This window comes from Mercenaria mercenaria, chromosome 5 (genome assembly GCF_021730395.1).
Source record: "Mercenaria mercenaria strain notata chromosome 5, MADL_Memer_1, whole genome shotgun sequence".
Taxonomy (NCBI): Eukaryota; Metazoa; Mollusca; class Bivalvia; order Venerida; family Veneridae; genus Mercenaria; species Mercenaria mercenaria.
This window is the reverse complement of record NC_069365.1, coordinates 12051297-12071381: the sequence shown is the minus strand read 5'-3', so window position 1 is coordinate 12071381 and position 20085 is coordinate 12051297. Positions and strand designations below refer to the sequence as shown.

The 20085-nt window shown below is 37.2% G+C and overlaps 2 protein-coding genes across 2 annotated transcripts in view; both read right to left on the bottom strand.

Annotated features, from left to right (window-relative positions):
- The window catches only part of LOC128556865 (uncharacterized), a 67907-nt gene extending 54420 nt beyond the window's left edge, over positions 1 to 13487 (bottom strand). The window contains exons 1-3 of the mRNA XM_053542683.1: positions 13357 to 13487; positions 9009 to 9044; positions 710 to 844 (exon numbers count right to left, since the gene is read on the bottom strand). Coding sequence (XP_053398658.1) covers positions 710 to 844; positions 9009 to 9044; positions 13357 to 13469 — 284 coding nt within the window. The 5' untranslated portion in view covers positions 13470 to 13487. The remainder of the gene's footprint in view (positions 1 to 709; positions 845 to 9008; positions 9045 to 13356) is intronic.
- Positions 13488 to 13771: 284 nt separating this feature from the next.
- The window catches only part of LOC128557250 (uncharacterized), a 45737-nt gene continuing 39423 nt past the window's right edge, over positions 13772 to 20085 (bottom strand). The window contains exon 4 of the mRNA XM_053544433.1: positions 13772 to 13874. Coding sequence (XP_053400408.1) covers positions 13772 to 13874 — 103 coding nt within the window. The remainder of the gene's footprint in view (positions 13875 to 20085) is intronic.

Sequence of the window (20085 nt, the reverse complement as noted above, 5' to 3'; positions counted from 1 at the left end):
TGGACAGTATCAGGCATTTTCATTACTGAAAACAGGCTCAATCAAACTGGGTCTGCGTTTTCATTTTTGTCGTGTGTGGCGGCCTATGGGTTTCCCGATTTTACTATTTCAATACGTCACTAGCGTATAACGAATTCATAACAGTTCTTCAAACCTTAATCAAACAAACTTTGCAACAAATACAGTGGAGTCTGAATTGTGATACAAACTTCGATGCACAAATTTTGTTTCGTTTCCTGGCTACAGTATTATAGCATTTAACTTGTTTGGTACAATAGGTGATAACATTGTGTATAATGGTAATGAATGAGGACACAATCGTCTATACAGCATAAACGCTATATTGCTGTATCTGATTAAATTAGTGAAGGCTTAAACCATAAATATCAATGTAACACTCCATTTTCATATCTTGTACCCTTTTTGCAACTTTGTCCTAGTCATTGTTATGTTAATGTAATAGCGCATTTTAATTTAACATGCAAACTGTCACAACAGTAACAGAAGAAAATTCTACACTGTTTATGAAATCTATAATCAATAATGAAAACTATGACAAAAAAAAAAAGAATATACCGACGAAACTTTTGTAAAAAATTTGATTTTATTAGCATAGCAGTAGTATTCATCACATCACAGGAAAGTGTATAAAATCTTTGACAAAATGCAGGTTCATGATTATATTTGTCAACGCAAGAAAGAAATGTACCTCTTTTCAATCTGTTCTATTTCTGTACATACATCATCCCAGCTCTTTTCTTGGTCAAAGTCCATTGTTGTTCCGTCTCCAGCAATTTTGTTCAAGTTCGAAAGTTTGTCTTGGACCTTTCTGAGGTGTGACGTGCTAAATATGATAAAGATAACTGATAGTAGTTTCTTATTTTGTTTCCTAATTGGATGATATTTTAATATGTTCATTCAGATTAGTTTGAAATTACAAAACACAATTTAGAGACATATGCGGCTGTCTCTAAATTATATTTTGTACTTGTAGCATGTGTAAATGTTGAGTTCTGCTCAACCGTGCATTTCTAGCATGCATTTCTACTACAGTCCATGAACAGGCTTAATCAAACCGAGCCTGCAACATTTCGTTTTTGTCGTGTTAAGCGACCTGTGGGGTTTCCGCTTTTTCTATTTTTTTTAATGGATATAAATGAAGTTATCCATCCATCCTTATTCCTTTTCATGACCTTACGTTGAAATTTAACATTATAAATACTTACTTTGACGTTGAAATTGGCTGGAGTTGACTGAAAACATACGCACTGTATTTAGTCTTTTTGCATCAGACACAGGCATTTAACCAATATGACTAAAATGTACTTATAAGAAGTTTAACAAATTTTTTTGATCCCGTTTGTAATGATATGATGTAGGACTTAATACAGAATGACAACACTTGTATTCTAACTATTTTTTTACTATCACTGATGCATATCATGTTACATCTCCCTTCTTGTAAACATGCACAAATGATAAGTATTTAAGAAAGATATCATATACAAGACCATCATGTAAGTCAATACACTGTGTACAATAACTTGGAGCAATATGACCTCTTGTTTAGTTCATTCCTTCAAACCACACAGTCATTAATATCTGTCTTCCCCGTTGTTGTAGTTTTTGCTGGACAGGAATTATTTCCTGCAGTTCAAAGAGATCCCAAGTTCCATTCACACATTATTCCTGGCATCTGATGTAAGATTTCTACAGTTCACCACATGTTCTTACATTAAATTTAGTATTAAGCTGATTGACACTTCCTTTAAGAATTACATGGATTCAATTACTTTGGGTTTCACAGCCCTGCCTGACCTTGTCACATACATGTAGCTATTAGAATCTTGGGTGGTATCGGCACTTTGTGAGAGTGGAACTGCCTGTTTGATCTCTGAATCAAAAAGGTCGTCACAATGATTTGATAATGAAGGCAATTCAGGATCTGAGATACAAACATTTTGGGTGGTTTCCTTTGTACCTAAGAGGTCATGCGGTTTCTTGTGTACCATGTGCTATCAGGGGGTTGGACTGTATATGACCTTTCATTGAGCTTTTCAATGACTGTGATTGGTTTCCAAGATTTATCAGGCTGTTGTATTCTAGCTCTCTGACCTATTTCTAAGGGCTCTAATGGTTTGACTGTCTGTCTGTCTAATACGACTTGTCTTTTTCTTTACACAGCCTTATGTTTTCCTTGACCAAGCTAGGGGGTACTAGTGTTGGCTGCAATTTCTCTCTAGAGGTTGGAAGGAATGAGCGCAGTTGCCGTCCTGTTGCCAACTGTGCAATTGAGTAACCGGACTCTAAGGGGGAATTTCGGTATTCAAGAATCCCAATTAATGGATCACTTTTGCTCTCTTTGGACTTAGTTAGTATTCTCTTGTAAACTGAGAATATTTCTCTGCAATGCCATTAGACTGGCTGTGGTAAGAACTAATGGTTTCATGTCTGAAATCCCAGTTTTTGGCAAACTCAGCAAATTCTTGGGACCTGTAACAAGGCCTATTGTCTGAAATGACCTTTTCACTTATTCCCCATCTGGCCATTATCCTTTTTATCTCATTAATGACTGCTGTACTATTCATGCTATTGATTTGTTTGACCTCAAAATACTTGCTGTAGTAATCAACTACTATCAAGTAATTCTTGTTTTCCCAGGTGAATAAATCAGGGCCTATAATTTGCCATGGATAATCAGGAATCTCTGTGGGGATTAAGGGTTCTTTTGGGTTGGAGTATCTGTGATTTAAACAGATTTCACAATTTGTGACCATTTCCTTGATACTGCCTGATATGCTGGGCCAAAACATTACATCTTTGGCTTGCGGAGGCATTTTTCTATTCCCATGTGACCAAGATGTATTAATTTTAGCATTTCTGGTCTAAGAGATCTGGGGATAATGATTTGATTGCTTTTCATAACTAAACCCTCAACAATAGTGAGCTCATCCCTATAATTCTAGTAGGGAAAAATGTGATCACAACATTTGTTTTTCACATCAGGCCAACCATGAAGAATTGTTTGTTTCAACAGCACTGATTCTTCATCTTGATCAGTAAAGAATTGGATTTCCTGCATTTTCCTGTCAGATATGGGTAGACTTGAGATGACCAAATGCACTTGCATGTCCATCCCAGCAAAAAGGTCAGGAAATGTATCATTCAGGAATTTCCTACTGAGACTGTCTGCGACTGGGACCTGTTTTGAAGGGTAGTGTTTAATGTCAAGGTCATACCTTTGTAATTGATAGCCATTCTTTGGAGTCTTGCAGGAATGGCACTGATGGGCTTCCTTAATATGGATATTAATGGGAGGTGATCTGACTGCACAAGAACCTTTCGGCCATAAACAAACTGATGAAACCTCCTGGCCCCAAACAGTATCGCAAACATTTCTTTTTCACTTTGTGCAAAATTAACCTCCTGTGGGGTTAATGACTTGGACGCATATGCCACCGGCTTATCCTCTTGTATAAGCGCGGCTCCTAGTCCATATTTGCTCGCATCAACTTAGAGGGTGAGGGTCTTACTGGGATCATAGTATGCAAGTACCAGACCAGGTGTAGTGATTATTTGTTTCATAGATTTGAATGCGTCACTTTGCGGCTTTTGCCAGCAGAACATTTTTTGATAATAATTGCCTCATAGGAGCGGTGACCTGAAAAAGGTTGGGAGCAAATCGGGAAAAATAATTCACCATGCCCAATATCGTCTCAAGTTCTGTCTTATTCGAAGGTGTCTGCATGCTTTCTACTGCTTTGACCTTGGCCGGGTCGGGTTTCAACCAATCTGCAGTCAGCAAGTGACCGAAATACCCTACTTCGGAAATACCAACCTCAAGTTTGCTTTCATTAAATCTGATTCCATTCTATAAGGACCTTTGTAGGATTGCTTTAAGATTTTCATCGTGTTCGAGTCTTGTTTTTCTGTATCAAAGGATGTCGTCTACTATCAGAACTACGCCCCGTAAATCTGCATACAGTTCATCCATTCTACGGACGAACAAGTCCCCACTGAGTTTGAGGCCAAAGGGTATCCTGAGATATCTATACCGACCGAATATGGAATAGAAGCATGTGAGCAGGGAGGACTCATGGTCAAGATTCAAGGCCCAGTATCCAGATCTGGCATCTAAGTTGGTAAAATATCTAGCACCTGACAACTGTGGCAATATGTTATCAAGTGTCCTTAATGGATAATGAGGGCGTAGAATGGCTTTATTAAGGTCCCGGGTGTCCAAACAAATTCTTATGTCCCCATTGCTTTTCTCTGTGACAACCATGGAGCTGACCCACTCTGTTGGTTCAGTTAGCTTGCAAATGACACCTAGCTCTTCCATTCTCGATAGTTCAGCTTTAACCTTGTCATGAAGTGCAAGTGGTATTTTACGGGGAGGGTGTATAACATGGGGGACTGATGGGTCAGCATGGATTTTACATTCACCAGGGAGGTTGCCAACACCCTTAAACACTGCAGGATAGTGTTTCATGACTAATTCTTTTGTGAGATGTAACTCAGACTGGTTCACCTGGGATTCCACTGAGTAAGTGAGCTTAATCAAATTTAATTCAATACATGACTGGAGCCCTAATAATGGGGGTGACCTTGTATTGACAACATGAAACAGCACATCACTGCTTGAACCAGTGCCTGGATGATTGCATTGTATCTTAATGCATCCCATAAAATCTAACTCATTTCCATTTTAGGCAGACAATTTGATTTTGGATTTTCAAGGACAGTGCTTATTCCATGATTCTGAAATACTCTGTGTGGTAACACATTTACCTGGCTACCCGTGTCAAGTATAAACCTAACAAATGTTTTAACCGCCTCGATAGCCTAGTGGTAGAGCGTCCGCTTCGAGTGCGGGAGGTCGTGGGTTCGATCCCCGGCCGCATACCAAAGACGTGAAAAATGGTATCAGTACCTCCCTTGCTTGGCGCTCAGCACTAAAAGGGAAACTGGCCTCTTCTCTCATACCCTCGTGGCGATGGATTCCATCAGGAATGAGGTGTCGAGAGTGATTAATATAAGTTGTAGAACTTCCTTCAAAATCGACCTAAAATAAATTCTGTATAAACTAAATGTTTTTGAAGGACCTATCTCAAATTGTGCAAATACACGCCCATTTATCCCACTTGATTCTACACAATTAATAAACAGATCCTGAGTACTGTCATTATCCAAGCTATCTTTTTCTGACATGAGAATTTCATTAACATTGGATTTACATACAGATCCAAAATGGTTCCACGTTTTACATTTAGGTGTTTTTTTTTCACTGCATCACATATAGGCTTTAACGTTTTCCTGTTGGCTTCTGAGATGGTTAATGTTCCCACAGTGTCTATGCCCTTTTCGCCAACCCACAGTAATAGATATGTCACTTTGACTTCTTCATCTGTGTCTTTCAAGGGCCCCTTAAAAATGAGGTCACAATGTTCTACAAATTTGCGCCATGTTTCAGGAAGGTTTGTACTCCTCCAATCCATGCAAGGAGTTGGGACCCCAGATAAGTCCATTTTTATAGCTGGAGTTGTGACTTCCCTTGACATTGTGAAATTCACTCATAAATCCATAATTATAAATCCATGAGAAATTTAAATGAAATTATTCTATTTGAATGTTAACAATTAAATGGTGCGCAAGTTCATAAATCCAGTATTTCTGACACCATGTAATGATATGATGTAGGACTTAATATAGAATGATAACACTTGTATTCTAACTACTTTATTTACTATCACTAATGCCTACTGACTGAGCTACAGTGAACCGTTGCCTGGGTATTATATACAAGACAAGGGAGGCTACCTCTGTAGAAATGCTTCCTAAGCATAACATGTTACACTGTTGATCGGATTTCTGTTATTTTATTTGAATTTGCCGACAAGCCATTCCGAATACTTCAAGAAATTGTAGCCATTAAAATTCAATATACGGCAAAATTAAAGAAAATCTAAAATCAGTTAAAATTTTGAGAACAAAAGCGCACAGAACATTTTAACAAGCGAAGAAAAAGTCTTGGCATTTATATGTATCTAAACTAAATTCCAGACGATCGTTTATAATTATGATTCGTAAAGTAATTCGTACAGGAATAACGTCAAACTTCGGCCATTTAACAAAATCAGATAACTCCATTGCATCTACATCAGAGAATATTGCAAACAATCTTAGTAATAATTTTTCAGAAAGCCCTTCATCAAATTATTATGAATTACAAATTTCCAAAGCGGTTTTCGCAATGAGTGCGGTCCAACAGATTATCTATGTTATACGTGATGCATTTGTCAAAAAAGGAACATCTTTTTATTTAGAAAAAGCTTATGATACAACATGGAGGTATGGTTAAATGAATTACCTTGATGACTTAGGTTTAAAAGGTCGTCTAAATGTTAATATCTCAATTTGCATCCGATCGCAGTTTCAAAGTACGTGTTGGTTCTGTCCTTTCTGACTCTTTTGAGAAGGAAAAGGGCGTTCCGCAAAGTTCCATTTTATATGTTACACGTTTTAGCACTAAAATTAATAAAATAGCGAAATGTTCGATACCATGGACAGATTGTTCGTTATATGTTGATGACTTTTTGATATGTTACCATTATCACTGAACGCCATTTACAACAGTGCTTGAATAATGTTCAAACTTGGACCAAGGGAAATGGTTTTAAATTTTCAGAATCAAAACCTCAGTGTGCCTACTTCTGTAAATTACGTGACCCTGAGCTTTTTCTAGACGGTAAAAAAATACCCGTTGTTGACACAGCAAAGATTTTTGATATTATATTAAATAAAAACTTTCTATTATACCAATATGAAAACCAAATGCTTGAAATCACCATATCTTTTAAAGGTAATTTCAAATACCGATTTTCAAGTTTATACAGATGGTTTGAAGTATGTGCTGTTGTAAACCATATTCATTGATCGAAATTATTTTTGCCAAATAACGCAATGACATTTTCTGCCGAGGCAAACGCGGTTGATGTAGCTCTTAACTGTATATCATTATAAAGTGAACAAAACAGTATTAACGAAAGCTGATACTACAGCAAAGAAATCCCTTTCGTTACCACATTCTAAACTGAAATTACCAAATACTGTTTTGAAACCAAAGGTGCATAAGTAGATTTTATCTAAATGCGCAATCGTAATGGAACAATACTTCGTTCAATAAATTCCACTGTAAGCGAATGGCATTAAGGGAACAGTTCGCAGGGAGGAAATTGTTCTCTCTCGCTGTCGAATAGGTCATATTCGTTTGACACATCTTCTAAACAAGACGATAAACTTGAACATGTACCACGTCAAGCACCGCTTACAATTAAACACATTCCAATCGACTGTATGGACTTCGCTAATCACAGCGCAGTACATACTATAACGGTCAATCTCTGAAAGAATTGTCTGAAACAATTTCAATCGACAATAATGTATTTTTATCTTTTTAAAACAGACAGACATGTATCTGTAAAATCTGAACATCAGATGTTTTAATTCACATTTATTGCGATTTTTACAAATGGTATTTTTAACATTATATATGTTTTTTTTACATAATGCTTTTAGAGATGTTTTTCAATTTGCGTTTTCAAAATAACTTGTTCTCGGTGATATATGACCTTTTTGGGTCGATTCGCCGTAAAATCCAACTCACTCATCCTCTATTTTCATGTTGAGAACTGTAGGGGCGGCCGCATTCTTCGGATATAGACATTTCACCTTTCTCTTAAGCTACAGTCACACATACGGATATGTCCGTGTGTTGAGGTACGGTGCGGATTAGTCTGTGGGTGTATAACTACGGAGCAGTACGTCTTAGTACGGGAAAAATGGTGATAAACAGGAAACAAACAAAACAATACAGGACGCGAATAAGTACGGATAGGTACGAGGTACTACGTTGAATTACGTTTTACTGCTCCTTGCAACTTGCCCAGCGCACGGACGGGTCTGCGGTAAACTACGTTGAACTATGCTTAAGTACGAGCAGCCTCGGAAAACTACGTTCGGCTACGGCAAGGTACGTAACAGCACGGATAACTACGTTTAAGTACGTTTAACTACGGATGAATAAGTTTCAGCCAAGTTGGACTAAAGTCACGCTCAAATGGCTACGGTTCGCTCAAACTTTTGTGCATGTTCAAAAGTTGGAGAAACTTGCAAGTTTGGAATAAGAGTTGAATACGTTTTGACCACGTTTTGGTACGGCTTAATACGAATGACTACTCTGAGGTACGGCTCAGGTATGGATTGATACGGATTACTACGTTTCTGTCCGTAGCTAGACGTAGATATCCGCGCCGTATGTGTGACTGGGGTATAATTGTGTAGGATGAAACTTGTTCATAATACTCAGCGACATAGTGTGAATAATTATTCAAGTTACACAAGTTCATAGATTTAAATTTTAAAATTTCATGGGTATTTGTGCTTGTAGTGCAAAACATCGTGTGCCACTGCTAACGCATGTACGAGTTTAACTGATCATACAAACAAATCTGTAAATAGGAAAACGTTCTTTATACCCCAAAGCCTTATTATTATATCTAGTATTTTCTAGTGATTTAAGGTTTTACTTGGTCGTATATTTGCTGGTGTGTTTATTTGTCTTTCAAAGTATAGTAATGTTTAGGTTGTTTCCATTTCATTTTTAGGCTGAGTTCAAGATATCAAAAATATTCCTATTTTAGTAGTTCGCTTAATTTCGAGTAATGCAATTTTAGGGGGCCCTGTGGCCGAGTGGTCAAAGCCGATGACTTAGAATAACTTGCCCCTCACCGATTCGAAACCTCACTTGGGATGGTGTAGAATTATTCCATGTGAGAAATCATCTAGATAGCTTACACAAGGTCAATTATGTTTTTTCCGTGCTGTCCGCCCATGGCTGAAATAATGTATAAAGGGGCATCCATCAAATGGTGGAAAATCGCCATATGACCTATATTTGAGACGTTAAACATAACAAAAAACAAAGAAGATCTCAAATGTATATTTACCCTTCCATCAGAAGCTTCTTATTCTCTGCAGTCACACTGCAAGTCAAAAAAAGATAAGCGATGTTTTTCCTCATGTTGAAAGCTATTAAACGTTCTATCTGAGTTTTACAATATTAGTCACTTTGCTTTGATAAAGATCTGAATTATCAAAAAATGTTAAACCACACATGAGTATTTTGTAAAATGTGTATTTCTGGAAAATAATGTCGGAACTACATTGCATTAAATATTGGTCTGAAATTTTGAAAAAAGGCAATGATCGCTCATCTAAATACTTGTATAAGTTGGTTACATTTTTTAATATTTTTTCTGTTAAATAGCTGAAAGTTGATGGCCCTATTTCGTTCATCTGATATATCTGACAGTCTAAACTGGTGGTTTTATATATGTTATATCAAAGGCGAACGTTCATGCTTTTATACATTCCATGGTGTAACAGTATGCAACATATGATCATATTTGCTTTATCAATGAAGGGTGCAAAATATATTACAGTTTGGTCTAAAACAACAGAACATTAGAAATTACAGCTGAAAATATACTTATCGGCCAGAAACTGTTTCTCCATTTCGGTAATACTGATTCTATTAATATTAGTGTTACCACATAACCTGATCAGTCATCATGAAACATACACATTATAAATACTGGCTTTAACTTTGATCCCCCAAAACTACTTTAAATTTAGGTCAGTGTAGCCTGATTTTTCACAGTTTTTAAATATGTCTAAATTAAACGAATGACCACCAGCAAATGGCAATGGGTCGGACTTCTATAAATTCTGAAGACTATTTCTAAACATTAACATATACTAAATATTTAGGCTCAGGGCATTACAGTTTTAAACAAGAAAATATTCTTCAATATAATTTTTCTGTATACATTAATGTAAAACAAGAAACGCGGCAATGCCACGAAACCAGATTTTCAACACTTTTCATAAGAATAAAAAGGTATACTGAATCACAGTGCACCACTTTAAAGCACAACCCTAACCCTAACCCTAACCTAACCCTTACCCTAACCCTATTTTTAGTAACAATGACCTTGACCTTGATCCCAGTAACCCCAAAATCAATCCCAAGCTACAACTTTATATAAGTTTTCTATACACCAAGTTTCATCATGATAGCTCATTCCTAAGTTAAGTTATTGACCGGAAACCCTTTTTCTATTTTAAGTAACAGTGACCTTGACCTTAATCCCAGAAACCCCAAAATCAATCCCAGCCTTTGTCTTGATATAAGCTACAAACATACCAAGTTTTATTCAAATATCTTTACCGAAACAAAAGTTATTGACCGGAAACACCAGTTTGACGCCGCCGCCCGCCCATCCGATCGCCCGCCCGCCCGACCAACGACATACCCCAATCTAATAACTCAGGTTTTCGTTGAAAACCTGGTTAATAATTCAACCCAAAGGCAATGGTAATTTTGATCTAAGGGGCATGATTTCAACAGACATGTTAGAAAACCTCTACACGATGCAACATGAAAAATATCTACGGTCTGAGACAAACATATTTTCAAAATCTTTTTTATATAAGTCAATGATAGGCAAGTAACACCCATGGTGGGGCCAACTTTGATCCCAAGGGCATGATGTATTCGAATTTGGTAAAGGATCACTACAAAAAGCAACATGCCAAATATCTAAGCTCATGACATTACGGTTATGGCAAAATGAGTTTTAAATTTGAACAAGAGCTCGTCGAACACGAAATGCCCCCCTTGATGCATTTAGTAATTGCACAAGGAACAGAAATTATATGCTCACTGTAAACAAAAGTTCTACCATTCTGGTTTAATCTGACCTTGACCTTTAACCTATTAACCTAACAAGAGATTACAGAGTGATCTTGGCGCCATCCAATGAGCCATTTTTGAATGTTCCAAATTTCAAGACTAGCTCAAGGTCAAAATCAAGGTCAAATTTCATTTCGGTACAAAACAATGTGTATGTGGTCCAAATTTGAAAGCTGTGGCTTGAGAAATGTGAAAGTAGGTCACTAGATCAATTTCAAGGTCAAAGTTCATTTCGGTAGACAGAACTATGCATGTGCTTCAAATTTGGAGGTTGTAGCTTAAGAAATGTGAAAGTAGGTAATAGGTAAAAATCAATGTCAAATTTCAATTCAAAACACAAAAATATGCATGCGGTCCAAATTTGAAGCCTGTAGCTTCAGAAATGTATAAAAGTAGGTCACTAGGTCAATCTCAAGATCAAAGTTCATTTCGTTACACAAAAGTATGCATCTGGTTCAAATTTGAAGGCTGCAGCTTGAGAAATGTGAAAGTAGGTCACTAGGTCAAAATCAAGGTCAAATTTTATTTCGGAACACAAAACTATGCAAGTGGCCCAAATTTGAAGCCTGTACCTTCAGACAGGTCACTAGGTCAATCTCAAGATCAAAGTTCATTTCAGTACACAAAACTATGCTTGTGGTTCAAATTTGAAGGCTGTAGCTTGAGAAATGTGAAAGTAGGTCACTAGGTCAAAATCAAGGTCAAATTTTATTTTGGAACAAAAACCTATGCATGTGGTCCAAATTTGAAGCCTGTACCTTCAAAAATGTGAAAGTAGGTCACTAGGTCAATAACAAGGTCAAAGTTTGTTTCAGCACACAAACCTATGCATGTGGTCCAAATTTGAAGGCTGTAGCTACAGAAATGTGAAAGTAGGTCACTAGGTCAAGATCAAGGTCAACTCATGTCAAGGTTCATCTTGCCACTCAAAACTATACATGTGGTCCAAATTTGAATGATGTAAGTTATGGACATGAAGATTCTAAGTTTTTCCCTATATAAGTCTATATGAACCATGTGACCCCTGGGACGGGGCCATATTTGACCCTAGAGGGATAATTTGAACAAACTTGGCTGAGAACCACTAGATGATGCTACATTACAAAATATATAAGCCATAGTCTTTGTGGTTTGGACAAGAAGATTTTCAAAGTTTTTCCCTATATAAGTCTATGTAAACCATGTGACCCCCAGGGCGGAGCCATATTTGACCCTAGGGGAATAATTTGAACAACCTTAGTAGAGGACTACTAGATGATGTCATATACAAAATATCAAAGCCCTAGGCCCTGTGGTTATGGACAAGAGGTTTTTCAAAAAAATTTTCCTATATAAGTCTATATAAACCATGTGGCCCCCGGGGTGGGGCCATATTTGACCCCAGGGAAATAATCTGAACAATCTTGGTAGTGGGCCACTAGATTTTGCTACATACCAAATATCAAAGCCCAAGGCCCTATGGTTTTGGACAAGAAGATCAGAAACCGTTTAACTGTTCCTGGCCAATGTGACATTGACCTTTGACCTAATGACCTCAAAATCAATACGGGTCATCTGCTGGTCATGGCCAACCTAACTATCAATTTTCCTGACACTAGGCCCAAGCGTTCTTGATTTATTGCCCGGAAACCATTTTACTGTTCCTGGTCACTGTGACCTTGACCTTTGACTTACTGACCTCAAAATCAATAGAGGTCATCTGCTGGTCATGACCAACCTCCCTGTCAATTTTCGTGACCCTAGGCCTAAGCATTCTTGAGTTATCATCCGGAAATCGTTTCACTGTTCAGGGTCACTGTGGCCTTGACCTTTAATATACTGACCTCAAAATCAATAGGGGTCATCTGCTAGTCATGATCAACCTCCCTATCAACTTTCATGATCCTAGGCCCAAGTGTTCTTGAGTTATCATCCGGAAACCGTTTTACTATTCAGGGTCACTGTGACCTTGACCTTTGACATACAGACCTCAAAATCAATAGGGGTCATCTGCTGGTGATGACCAACCTCCCTATCAACTTTCATGATCCTAGGCCCAAGCGTTCTTGAGTTATCATCCGGAAACGGATTGGTCTACATTCCGACCGACCGACCGACCGACCAACAGACCGACCGACATCTGCAAAACAATATACCCCTCCTTCTTCGAAGGGGGGCATAATAAATGACAGCAGGCGGGGCCAATTACTACCCCAACAAACTTTGTAGAGGATACATACCTAATCTCCAGGGTTTTAAGTTTTAGAAGAAAATTAAAAACGTTCTTAAGGAGCCGTAAGTCTTGTCTTTTGAAGCAATCAAGTCAGTTTTCAAACTTTGTTGTCATATATTTTCTGTGTATGTTTCATGATGACTGACTGATCAGGTTATGAGGTAACTCTAAAACCGTTGACGGACAACGGTCGGATGTTCAACATATGATGGACAGCAGAAGAACGACGACAACAAAGGACGATCACTATACAAGCTAAAACGTGGACAAGTTGAAAGTGTACCTAACATAAAACAATTTTTTTTAAATCCTATTTCAATTTACTTACCGTTCTGAAAAAGATCGAATGTCCGTCACAAGTGTCTGAACATCATTTGAAGGTGACGATGCATCATTGCTTAGTATGTTTCTGATCTGAGACAAATCTGTTAAAAGCGCCATGGCATCTTGACTTTCGCTACTTTTATATATATATAAAAATAAAATTTAATTTTACCGAAATGATTAATTTTGTGTACTTATTTGTAATCATTTTGTTCATTTATTATACATACACAACCGCACTGGGTTTCTCGTTCTTAGAGCTTGGCTTTTCGTTATTGATCTTTGTGCTTGTTTATGGGGAGCCATAAGCCGCCGTAACATAAATATAACATCAGTGTACCACGTTTGCAGTTATTTTTTTCTTGCTTTTGTTGCTTTTAAAGCCTACACGACTTTTTATGCAGTACTTAAATCACAAATTAATACATTTTAATTCTAAAGCATACTTGCCTTTTTTCCGTGGATTTTCCTTTACGCGAGTGAATTTCCGACTTTGATACCACTGGCGTTAGTTTGTCTTCACTGAAAATTAAGACAGTTCATTCTTTACGAAACAATTAACAACTTCTGAATTTTAGTTTGTGGAGATGGACATTGTATAATGTTTATGCCTTAATAAATTAGCTTGAAACCTTAAATGCTAACACATATAAAGTATTATTGTTTGTTTCACTCAGTCATATGATCAAACACCGCTGATATTTCAATGGTTTAGATGTTACAGATCACTGACAGATAGCTTTTGTGTATATATTTACTACTTCACACGGAGGCTTCAATTTGGATATTCTTTTTTTTTTATTTAAAAAATCATAATAAACATTTTTCTAGTCTCAATCACGTATCTATTTTGTATTTTACATTTACAAAAAAAATGAAAAAATGTCTCTCATGTAGAAATATTTAAACAAGAGGGTCATGATGACCCTGGATCGCTCACCTGAGTAATATGAGCTACATGTTTCAAATGTCAAACTGATGATTTTTAGAAATTTTTTGGAAGATTTTCAGATGTACAATCAAGTAACCCCTGGGGCGGAGCCAATTTTAACCCTGGGGTCATGATTTGAACACTGTTTTTAGAAGTTTACTAGGCAATGTAAATAACTAACATCTAGGCCTTATGGTTTATTTTTGGCAAATTTATGAAGATTTCTCTATGTACAATCAAGTAACCCCTTGAGCTGCGGGGGAGGGGAGGGGGGGGGGGGGCGGGGGGTCAAGATTTGAACACATTTTGTAGAGGTCAACTAAGCAATGCTACATGTCAAAATATCTAAGCTCTAGGCCTTCTGGTTTATCTTTAGAAAATTTTGAAATTTTGGGGTGGGGTCAATTTGACCCCGGGGGTCATGATTTGAACAAATTTTGTAGAAGTCTACTAGGCAATGCTACATGTCAAATATCTAAGCTCTAGGGCTTCTGGTTTTTGAGAAGAAGATTTCTTAAGATTTTTCTATGTAAAATCAAGTGACCCCTGGGGCGTGGTCAATTTTGACCCCGGGGGTCATGATTTGAACAAATTTTGTAGAAGTCTACTAGGCCATGCTACAGGTCAAATATCTAAGCTCTAGACCTTCTGGTTTATTTTTAGAAAATTTTTGAAGATTTTCCTATGTAAAATCAAGTGACCCCTGGGGCGGAGTCAATTTTGATCTGGGGGTCATGATTTGAACAAATTTTGTAGAGGTCCACTAGGCCATGCTACATGTGAAATATCTAAGCTCTAGGCTTTCTGGTTTATTTTTAGAAATTTTTTGAAGACTTTTCTATATAAAATCAAGTGACCCCTGGGGCGGGGTCAATTTTGATCCCGGGATCAAGATTTGAACAATTTTAGTAGAGGTCCACTAGGCCATGCTACATGTCAAACATCTAAGCTCTAGGGCTTCTGGTTTTTGAGAAGAATATTTTTAAGATTTTCCTATGTAAAATCAAGTAACCCCTGGGGCGGGGTCAATTTTGACCCCGGGGTCATGATTTGAACAAAGTTGGTAGAGGTCTACTACGCAATGCTTCACACCAAATATCTAAGCTCTAGGGCTTCTGGTTTTTGAGAAGAAGATTTTTAAAGTTTTTCCTGCATGGAATTCAATTCTTTGAACAATTTTGGAAGGGGGCCACCCAAGGATAATTCCTGTGAAGTTTGGTGTAATTCTGCCCAGTGGTTTTCAAGAAGAAGATTTTTTTAGGAAATGTTGACGGACGGACGACGCACGACGCACGACGGACATTGAGCGGTCACAATAGCTCACCATGAGCCTTTGGCTCAGGTGAGCTAAAAGCTACTCGAAGTTATCGCTGCGCAGGAAAAAGGGCCACGGTGTGCAATTAATTTCGAAATATAAGGACGGTATAAAAAAGTAAGCACAGCTGTGCGTTAGGATCTCTATAACAGTTCAATGTTAATAGTTGAAGTTATAGGACTGTAAATAGGCTCGAACTGTGCACTTTTTGGAGTCTCGAGTTTGGCTCTTTATCTGCTACATTACTATTATCTTTAACGAAATATTTTAGATGTAGAACCCACTCTACTCGCCCTGTTTATGGTAAAATATAAGGCTCAGAGTTAAGTCCCTTGAAATCATGATAAAAGGCATTGGTATACAAAACTCATCATATACTTATTTATGCAATACAAATGTCCCACCATTTTATGCAAAACGTCGGAGGAAATTATTAACTAGTCTGGGTACTCAGAAATGAAAAGAAATGTGCGTATATGGAGTTACGGCATTTGAATTTGTCAAATTATAGACAAATTGAACAACACTTTTAATGGTACGTTTTAAGCTTGGTTTTTGAATAGTTTTGTTCAGTTGTTTTTTCGTAAGTAGTTTATTGGCCAGTTTTTCAACTCTAGCACTAAGAAAGGCTCAAACCAGTATTAGTTAAGCCATCGCTCAACCTTGTTTTCTAACGGATTTTTACTAATACTCGGCGGGTACTTTTGCGATGTATTAGCTAAGCCTTGGTCACACACTATGAAGATGTAGATACAGTCATCGGACTGTTTCGCTGTACGTTTTCATAGATAAAACGTGTTACTTTGGTGATTTACTACTTCTCATAGAAAATACAAAGACACATTAAAACACAAAAGCACTAGCGCCCGTCTAATGAATGAAAAAAAAATGCTGGGAAAAAAGGTGAATTTATTTGAAGGTAAGACTACAAGCACTCCTACTTTGCTCATTGTCTTATTGTTTTCATTATTCCTAAATGTTCCACCTTTCATGTACAAAACACGTGTAATATGCACTTGTAATTAGGAATGCATTTGTAAATTTAAATCAATACTATAGGTACTCAAATTGCACTTGTAAATGCATGAATTTCAAAATCCACACGTCATTGAAAGGAGACGTATATATACAGACGTGCGTATCCATATATATATGTTCACCTACATATTTGTGCGTTACATATATCTATAATTAATTACATGCACTTATATGTTTATGCTTGCACGTATATTTTGAAACGTGTACAAACGTAGCGAATTTAGTAAAGTTAAAATGGAAGAGTTTAATCTGTTACATTTTTAGCTCGACTTTTCGAATAAAAAATAGAGCTTTTGTACTCGCCCCAGCGTCGGCGTCGCCGTTGGTTTAAAAGTTTTTTTATATAAAGTAAAACATCTGTAATACAGTATCTTCTTTTAATGCCTAAAAGTTTTAGATTCAATTTTACAAGAATCAGAATATCCGCACACGCTCTTAGAACCCAAACTGGTAGGTATGGCCAAAACAGAATACCACCATGCGGAACATTAGATATTGAAAACGAATATCATTCCATCCATGCCAGTGTTATATTGATATAAGAAAAAAATATCTTAAGAAATATTACTACATTAGGCCATCAATGATGAACTTTATTGAACTGATTACAACAAATAAAAGGAACGTTTTAAACTATCTAGCTAAATATATTAAAGAATCCTTTGAAGTAAAAAAAAAAATAATGCTAATGGTTAATTGTAGCTTTGTGCCTGATATAATTACTAGTATGTGAATGTTCAGTTAAATCACAGATGTAACGTTAACGCTATTGTCGAGTCGTCAACCATGGGGAACCTACATCTGCGAAGGGGTAGGGGGCACTCACTTGCGCAACACAGGATGTGCTGCCATAAAGATGGTCTAAATGTGACCCTCTCCTGGCGGCTTGACACCTCTGCATATAGTGGTACATACGGTTCGTTAAATACATTCTTCTCAATTCATTTGTCAATTATGCTTTCGACCAATGTTGTTATTTATCTTTGATACATCCTCTGTGCAATTTACTTTACTTGGAACTCTTAAATGTATACGGTTAACCAGTCATATATGTTTCGGTGCAGGCTACAAATAATTGGCAGCTTTTAGGTACTTTTTTTTTATAATATCTTATATTATCGAATGTATTATTCATCCATGTTAACTTACTCTTTTACACGTGTTAACATGTTTAATTGTATATCATTTATATGTACATTTGTATATGATGATATACTATGTAAAACTCAAAATAAAACGTATGTTCTATTCTGTTCTGTTCTAATCACACGACAACTCATTTTGTAGATTCTAATTGACACTTGTTTTTTAATTTAACTCAAAATTATGAATATATGCATGTGTGGAGATAAAATGTGGAGTCCTGCTTCGAGGCGGACAGATAAAATATATCTCATTTTCAAATAAGTCATATACAATTGGCGTTAAAACAGTATGAAATCAAAGTAAAGTAATCCATGAGAACTGAACAAAGGATACCGCATTCTTTATATAAAATATTAATTGACTAAATACTTGTGTAAAGGAATAAGCATATCAAAATGCAATTCTTCTCAAATGACATTGACCTTTATTCTACTGACAAAAAGAAACAATAACATTGTGTCATCTACAAAGTTTATAGAATATTATAAAACTTGATATAGAAATTATTAGTCCCTTACTGGTTGAAAACCAGTTTCGGGGACTATAGGAATGCGCTTTTCCGTCCTTCCGTCATTCCGGCCGTCTTTTCGTCCGTCCTTCTGTCCGTCCGCAATTTCGCGTCCGGTCCATAACCCTGTCATCCATGAAAGGATTTTAATATTATTTGGCACAAGTGTTCCCCATGATGAGACGACGTGTCCTGCGCAAAATCCGGACCCCAGGCTTAAAGGTCAATGTCAGAATTGGAGGTCAAAGGTCAACAGGGCTTTTTTCCTGTCCGGTCTATAACTCTGCCATCCATGAAGGGATTTTAATATTACTTGGCACAAGTGTACCTCATAATAAGACAATGTGTCAAGCACAACTTTCAGACCCCTAGCTCAAAGGTCAAGGTCAAACTTGGCAGTCAAATGTTAACATGGCATGAACAGGGTCTGTTTTGTGTCCGGTCCATTACTCTGTCATTCATCGAGGTATTTTGATATTACTTAGTACAAATGTTCCCGATGATCAGACGACTTGTCATGCACAAAACTCGGACCTCTAGCTCAAAGATCAAGGTCACTATTGGAGGTCAAATGTCAATAGAGTTCTTTCCTGTCCGGTCCAGAACTCGGTCATCCATCGAGGTATTTTAATATTACTTGGCATAAATGTTCCCCATGATGAGACGACGTGTTATGCGCAACACCCAGAACCCTAGCTTAAAGGTCAATGTCACACTTGGAGATCAAATGTCAATGGGACATTTTTCCTGCCGGGTGTACAACTTTGTCATGCAAGACAGGATTTGAATATTACTTGGCACAAATGTTCACCACTATGAGGTAGAGTGTCATGCGCAAGAACCTGGTCCCTAGGTCGAAGGTCAAGGTCACACATAGAGGCCAAAGGTCAGATACAAGAATGACTTTGTTAGGAACATTTCTTCTTCATGCATGGAAGGATTTTAATGTAATTTGGCACAAATGTTCACTACCATGAGGCACCCTTGTTTTTAGAATTATGCCTCTTTGTTTTACTATAAATAGCTTAAATTGTAACTTATTTATTACAGGCCGTAGGGAAAAATCGAGACCAGTTTTCTCTACTATTCTGCAGTAGAGAAAATTAGGTGCCTTCCAGTAGGGGAATTGTATTGCATGGCAATACTTCATTCACTAGTTTGATATAAAAGTATCTAATGCGTCATTTTTTCAAAACTGGTGACATGATCTTTGACGTGGAAACAACAAATTGGGATTACGGCGGCTTTAGGCAACCGTAAAATCATATTTTAAACAACGTTGTTACATTGAACGCAAGTAGATCGATAGAGAAAGGTTTGGACATCTTTTTTATAACAAGACTTAATCATGTTTATATAATTTGTTAGCCTTCAGTCACACCTAACCTTGATCTCGTAGAACACAAAATGTGCCCCACCCTTCCCCTTGATGCATTCAGTAACTGCACAAGGAACAGAAATTAATTGGTCACTGTGCACTGGACGTTTGACGTACTGACCTCAAATCAATAATTATAAGTCATTTACCAGTCATAAGTGACCTTCGTATCAAATGTGATCTTAGACCAAAGCATTCTCTAGATATTTGGCAAAAATTGTTCAACTGTTCTGGGTCAATGTGACCTTGACTTTTAACCTACTTACCTCAAAATCAATAGGAGTCATTTGCTGATCGTGATCAACCTCCTTATCATGTTTCGTGATCATAGGCCTTGAGCGTTCTCAAGTTATCACCCGGAAACGGCTCAGCTATTACGGGTAACTGTGACCTTGACCTTTGACCTACTGATCTCAA